Source organism: Apis dorsata, unplaced genomic scaffold (genome assembly GCF_000469605.1).
Source record: "Apis dorsata unplaced genomic scaffold, Apis dorsata 1.3 scaffold_486, whole genome shotgun sequence".
In the NCBI taxonomy this organism is placed as follows: Eukaryota; Metazoa; Arthropoda; class Insecta; order Hymenoptera; family Apidae; genus Apis; species Apis dorsata.
Window position 1 is genome coordinate 787,810 of NW_006263721.1, and position 7,777 is coordinate 795,586.

The 7,777-nt window shown below is 30.2% G+C and overlaps 1 protein-coding gene and 1 long non-coding RNA gene across 2 annotated transcripts in view; one reads left to right on the plus strand and one right to left on the minus strand.

Annotated features, from left to right (window-relative positions):
* LOC102677762 (nuclear hormone receptor FTZ-F1-like) overlaps nt 1-7,777 on the minus strand; it is a 17,190-nt gene that overhangs the window by 3,536 nt on the left and 5,877 nt on the right. Inside the window, exon 2 of the mRNA XM_006620198.2 lies at nt 7-206. Within this exon, the coding sequence (XP_006620261.1) occupies nt 7-206 (200 nt within the window). The remainder of the gene's footprint in view (nt 1-6; nt 207-7,777) is intronic.
* Nucleotides 6,476-7,201, plus strand: LOC116186167. Its single transcript, XR_004151119.1, has 2 exons — nt 6,476-6,760; nt 6,999-7,201. It is a non-coding gene; the product is annotated as an uncharacterized LOC116186167 (long non-coding RNA).

Sequence of the window (7,777 nt, forward strand, 5' to 3'; positions counted from 1 at the left end):
CGAGACCTGAGGTATTTGTATTTCCTGTTTAATATGCAGGAAAGGCGTTACGGCGGAGGGATAGTTCGATGGGTCACCGAGGCTGCCGCGTATCGTTTGCAGTGCCAGCTGCCGTTGTCTCATCATTTGTAGCTTCCGCGCTCGGTCTCTCTTGTACATAGGTCCAAATTTATTCCTACCGCCTCTCATCCGATCCGCTCGTACGGCTATAACAAAAGTAAACGTACAAAAACGTATTGAAACAACATGCTCGTCCCTCATCTCGAGTCGCAAGTTTATCTGAAAGACGAATCTTTGAATTATTCGAATTTTTTAGCTAACTAACCAAATAGAATGAGGCTCGTTCACTTTCCATTCTTATTCATTATTCATATTTCTTTAACTCTTAATTTTTATTTACTTTCTTTTTTCTTTTTTCATCGCTTCAATAATTGATTTTTAATTTGAATATTTCAATTAATGTTATTATATATTTAGAAAGATGCTTAATTATCCGAGAATGATAATTGTAAAACATGATATAATTTAGTGATAAAACGAAGTCACCGCCAGAGTTCAAATTTCAAAGGTAATGCCATTCAAGCAAAATGGAAATGAGATCTAATCTTAGCCAAATGGGACAAAGCGTGAACGACTTGTAACTGTCATTGCATTACGTCTTTCAAACAAGTCTACTTACTGTTTCATGCAAATGAGTCTTTACTTGCAAAACATGGATCTCCACCTACGAAACCCGCAGGTGTTATTTGGCATATTGAACGTGCATCATTATTAAAAGCGAATGTTACGACTTGTCAATATAAATTATTTTTTGGTCTTAATTATTTTTAACAGATAATTTGTTAATATTTTTCTTTCAGATATTACTTTATCGGTCGTATATCGATTTAATAAAATGATTTCAAAATTATAATATATTAATACGCGATCAAAATTTTGAAACATTTTAATACAAAGTTGATTCTTTCAATATAGATTGATGCAATATAGATTAGATATTTATAATTGAAACTAGGTATATATATTTATTAATGTATCTTCGAGTTAAGATCGAGTTAAAATTACATATTGTAAACGATAGATTTCTAGATATGTGATTCCAGGACTCGGAAATTGTCTAACAGAGCAATTCTTGATATAGATCTCCTTTGCCAGGCGAAGAATTAAAATGTGCATAATTGAGAGGCATAGCATAATCGATCAATCGATCATCGGTTTGAATCGATAAACGAATTTAATGAAATGGCGAATAGATGAGATAAAGAAAAAAAGAAAGAAGAAAAAATGAAAACGAAAAAATAATATTAAAATAATTAAAAGAAATAAAATATCATTTTAAAGTTGATATAGATAAAATTCAATTCTTTCTCTTTGAACTTTTATAGAGCAAATTAAAAAAAAAATTAAGAATTTGAAAAAGGAAATATAAAAGATAAAAAAGATAAAAATAAAGAGAAAAAATGGAAAACAATGAGAATAATACTAAAGAAGTAAAATCTCGCGCCATAAAAGGAGAGCCCGCGCTCGTTCATCCATGTGTATCGCAATGGAGAGTTGTAGTCGTGTCGCGGTGTGGCAACGTTTCTTCGAGAAGAGGTCGTGTGCCCGATGACGAATATCCATGATCCTCAGGGTCACGGGTGCAATCGAGGAAAGATTTCGAACGAAGTTTTAACGATTTATAGGGCGGATACACGGATAAATCGGCAGCGTTGCCTATTTTCGTACGAAATGTTTGCTATCCCATCGTCGCATGAAACACCGGCGTTCACGACAAGCGAGCGAGCAAGCAACAAGCGCGGTGCGCGCTCGTTGAAAGTGAAAGGAGGTTGAATCGCTTGCCCGTCCACTTCTGCTTCTGAGCCAGCCTGCCTAGGGAGGAGGGCTACCCCTCTGCTCCCTTTCGACACACATACACATGGACGCGACTTATGTCGAATACCGTCGTCCGACATCCCGCCACCTCCTAACTTATACTTATTCCCTTCCCTCCAACCTGCCTCTCTGCTCCTGCCTCCTCCTAACACTACGCCATCCGTCGATCCACATTACCGCCTCCGCTACTCTGTGTACGCTTACGCCTCTTCTCTTTTTCTTTTCTTTCTTTTTTTTTCGTTTTTCTTCTTCGTACTCATCGATTCTTTTTTCCAACAATTTTTCGCTACTCCATACTGCGTTTCTTTTTTTCTCTTTTCGCACTCTTATGTCTTTCTTTCTCGATTTCCTGTCTTTTCTCAATATATATTCGCGTTCCTGATCTTTCCTCCATGCTTGTCGCTTTTGTGAATGCATAATGCGACTATCTAATGCACCATCTACGATCACAATGCAATGATATCGTACGATAAACATTTTGTTTCATATTTTTTATGATTTATTCATTTTTTCGTTTTATGCGTTTATTCCGTTTTGAGCAATTATTCTCGATAACTGTTCATCGAAAAAAATAGCAAATATCTATGAGCTGAAATTCAGTTATGTACGCTTCGTAAATTTCATATCGAATCGTCGTTTTCCGAACTTTTATGTTATTAATTTTAACGAATATTATCTGTATTATGTAAAGCGATCGTCATCAAAAATTATGCGATATGTTCGCGCTTGTGCGCATGACTCTTCATTTTTTTTTATCCGGTGACACTTTCTTTTCTTTCTTTTTGCAATTTACATAATGATCGATTCGACGAGAATTCAAACAATAGCCGAGAGAGTAATCGAAAGTTGCTAAACTTGACTTTCAGGTTATTGCTTTCGGCCACTTGTTCTCGATTGCTCGCTTAATGCTACGCAATGTCGCCATCGGGTATCTTGTAGATTTATTTGACATGTGTTAAGCTACTTCGACATATCTTTTTTTGATCCTTCACATTAGTTTCACCTTATTCCTTTAATTATCTTTTCTTTTTCTATTTATTTTTACTTTATATGGAAAATCATTTGTACATTTTAGATCGAATTATGATCTTATACGATCGTATTTCTTTGCATTCTTTTCCATGACTTGTATCACAGATCTAAGAAGAAACGTTCAAAGATAGACATTAGATCAGGGCAAAACTTGATTTTCCGTTCAGCGAGATTTTTTTTCCTTATTGACATCTTACTATTTGTAATCATTTCTATCGTGATTATTCTTTTCATGAGTATTCTTTTCATGAGTATTCTTTTCATAATATTATTAAGCATAATAAATGTTTTGCGTTATCACGCGTATATTTTTTCATTTAATTCATCTTTTTAAGATACATCGAGAGTTTGTATATAAATATGTTGTAATATATAAATATCTTTAATGAAATGATATCTGTATCTCAATTAATAATTGACGATGGATTCAGCTTAAAAAAAATCTCTTTTTTTAATTTCTTATGATTAATCATATTACAATGTGGCATCATGAAATTTCATAGACATTATATAGCGAATATTAATTTCTATATTAAAATAACAAACCTTTAATATATTTTCAATTGGAAATGTATCGTTCTCTAAACGATTTGAATAATATATTATGAATTTTTCGTATTTTTGTTAAATCGAAGCGTGAACCTATATAAAAATCGGAGTATATATAATCGAATGGGTGGCAATATCTCCTATTCGGGATATAATACATTAGCGTATCGATATATATATAGCCATCATACAGATATCGCAAAAAATGATCAAAGTAAAGAATGCCTCTGTCGTTAAGTATCAACAAGTAACAATCGAAAATTCAAAAGTACAGGAAAATTCTATCATTATGGAATTAAGCTTCGAGTCGATTTTCAATTTTATTATTGAAGACTAGATTTTCATAGGATCAGAATTTTATTGAACAAGAATTATAACGGGACAATGATGAAATTTTTTCAAAATTTGAGGTTTTTCGTAATTTTATCTCTTTTCTATTAAAATTTCACGAAAAGATTATCGCGATTTGTAACACGAATAAATAATTGATTCGATTTATGAGAGAAAATTTCTATAAAACTCTTCTCTTTCCGATTGCGCAGATATTTGGCAAGATGAGCATCACACTCTTACCAAATTGGCATATAAATGTGTTAAATACATCCAACAATTTTCCATCGAATAGTTAGAGAAACTGTTCCAATAATTCCAATAGTTAAAGAAACTGTACGCGCCACATAATTCTCGTGAATTTATAAATTATGCAATCATCGAAGAACGCATCGTCTATCAGAAAAGTTTCATTTTTGTGCAATTAATCATCTGATCTTTTCTTCTGATTGAAGTGGAAAAAACAAAACATTTTTAAACAGAGCTTAAAAACTCTTTATTTTTGAAAATTCTTCAAAAATAATAAAAACTTTCATTTTTGAAATAAATAAAGAATTAAGAAGAATCAAATCGTTTTACACGTTCAATTCTAATTTTTACACCAATTCTATCGATTCTAATCGAATTGTTAAAATTGACAATAAAAAAGCATATCGAAAAATTCACTAAATGTCTTTTTTAATGCAATTATAAATAATGAATAAGGAAACTTGGAAGATAAAATTATCGATTTTCTATTTTATATATCTATTCTAATATTATATTATATTGTTATATTATAATTAATATACGAAATAAATATCATATTCTCAATTATTTTTTTTGGTAAATTTTTACATATTTAAATGAATTAATAATAAGTAATTTGTATCTATTATAGTAAGATTTTATTATATTACTTATTGTAGTAAGGTTTATAGGAAAGTAAACTATTTCATTATCAAATTTGTTTATAAATTTTTCAATCATAATTTAATCACATTCTGTTAGATATCTTGCATTAATCTCAAGCGTTGTTAATATTACGATTAGGTTAAAATCTAAATATAATCTAAATGTAGGAAAAATTTTCTTTATCGATTATTTTAAAAAATATTTATTATGAATCAATAATTTTTAAATATATATCTAAAAAATAATGATAATAGAATCATTTGAAATTTCAATGCTTCATGATAATTATTCAAAATTAAAAATTCTTCGTAATTCTTCATAATCAATAATTTTAATCAAAATCATCATATAATTATGATATAATATAATTGAAATAATTTGAAACAGTTATACTTTTTCAAAGCTCTGCTTTTAGAGAAACGAATTGATAAAGAAAAGAAAAATATTAAACTTGATAATAACATGACATAGTAACTTTTTTTTTTTTTTGTTAAATCATTAACTACTTATCGACGTATTTTACATGTGTCAAATATCATGACATGTCTATTGATAACTAAAAGAATCGAAATTCGAGTCATGAAGAATACATAAAAAATGCACAACAAATTTGGATTTTATTTTGAATATTCAAAATGGAAAATCGTACTTCGTATAAAAATAAAACAAAACAGAAAGGTTTTGGTTTTATTAGATCATCAATCATTTTAAATAAACTAAAATGTATTTGTTGTCAACAAGATAAATATAATTACATGTTTTTCCGCTTACTAATATGATATCAGTAGGTGACATGTATCTATGATAAAAAGCTTCAACTATGCTTAGCGGGTTGACCTTTTCTCTTGCTCAAACAATTGCGAGCAATTATAGTAGTATAGTACAAGTGGCACTACTAGTTTATAACGAAGATCTGTAATAAAAATACATACTCATATTTGAAAGTGATATTTTCATTGGTTGTTTCATATCTTCTGCTATGTTACAAAGTAATCATACTAAACGTACAATTGAGATTTATGTATAATAAGACGCGTACAAATTATTAAAAGAATGTAATCTATATCCGGTTTGTAAAATTATGATGATAACAGTACACGTATTATATTATACCAAAAAGAAAAGAAAATTCACCAAGTAGATTTGGTCCACGGGTCTAATGACGTCAAACCCCCCTTCCTTCCCCATAGAAATTAATATGCGATCACGTGATCACCGTCGTCCAATCGCACAAGACAAGTTTCCCCCGTGACGCAGCAGACGAGACCATTAGGGAAGTCATTCGCGCATTGCAAAATAATGCAAAATAAAAAAGTAAAAAAATTAAAAAATGAATAAAATCGTTAGCTAAAAAATTTTTATATAATACTAAAGCTTTAGTTGAATAAAGAATATGATCTTAATCGGAAAAAGAAAAAATAAGGAAATAATAAATCGAAATGATTATCTATGATATATATATATATGCGTTCTATTTTATCAAGTGATGATATTAATTCATTTTCACATTAAACTTTAAAAATATTTTGTACCATGATAATTACAATAATATTTAATAATTGTTTCATAGATTTTGAAAAATTAGCTTTTAATATTAGATTATCCATAATATTTAATTGAATTAATCTTCTCTGTAGAAATAGATTAATATTCATAATTGCTTCTATTATCAATAATTGTTCTGTTTTATAACTTAAGCTTTTTAAGAATTCAAATATCATTAATATTGCGGCAATGCTGACATAGATCATACGCTGTAATCGATAAATATATGTATATATATATATATATGTAAGAAGTACAAAATAATGAATTCGGGCGTGTGTTGGAGAAAGAAAAAAGAAAAATAAGACGAGAAAGAAATAGAAGGTTCGGGGAAAAGATGAAGCTCCACTCAACCAAAGATTACACAATCCCCGCCTCAACCTAACCTTTCTTCCCCACCTCTATTATGCGCGCGCGTGAACAACGAAGGTAGGAGTCGAATACGCGAGTAAGGCAGGTAAAGCAAACAAGCAAGGCAGACAGGCAGGCAAGCAGGCAAGCAGGCAGGCAGGCAGGCAAGCAGGCAGCCGACCAGGTATACCTTCTTGCAACATAATATAATAATTATGAAATTCGTGAGTTTCTAAACAGAGGCGCATGCCACGATTTCCGTTGTCCCGCTTGATTTTCCAAACCCTCCATACAATGTATATTTTCTTTCACCAGATCTTTAAAATGTTAGGAGAGACCGTACCATTCCATCAATACTTTTCGCAATATTTTTGGTAGATTTTTGACTTTACTATCAACAATGACTGCTCTCACTTTTACAGCAGGGCACAATTTGTTCAAGAATTGACAGGACCTACTCGAAAGTTTAAAATACCCTATTGGGCCATTAAACACGAACCTGATCCACGTGGCGGACAGATGCAAAAGATACGGCGGCGCCGGTTTTTGAATAGTCGTAAAAGGAATATTCTCGTTACTTTCAATGCTATCTACGCCTTCAATATATAAAATTCTCGATATATTACTATAATTGTTTTTATCATAGAATATTTCTACATTTTTTTTTCATTTTTCATTTTTTCCGATTAATAAATTGCTTTTTCTTATGTTCCAAATACACAACCATCATTTATTCTTTATATGGATAAAAAGTGATTAATCTCTTATATAATAATATATAAAATAAGTTTTATAGATGGAAATATATTTATTCTATCGGAAAATTGTTTTTTTAAGAAATCACATATGTACAAAAAGATGATAATAGAGATGAATTCAAAATATTATAAATTTTATTTTATAAATTAAATTTATCGAGAAAATAAAGTTTCGTCAAAATAGGAAAGCATCGCTCCAACTCATGCAAATAATCATCACCTATCTCAATTGCAAAATTATAAAAGAATTATGAGTGAATCTTATAGGATTAATCGTGCGATTTTAGAGAATACTAAAATGGTAACAAGCCGAATCTTTCTTCCGAACAATCGAATAGTTAAGAAATTTACGTTACGTAAATTAACTGGAAATTTGATATTAAATTCGACAATAATGAATTGGTTTCAAGAGGCAATTGAATCAGCATTTTTTTTTTTTTTTT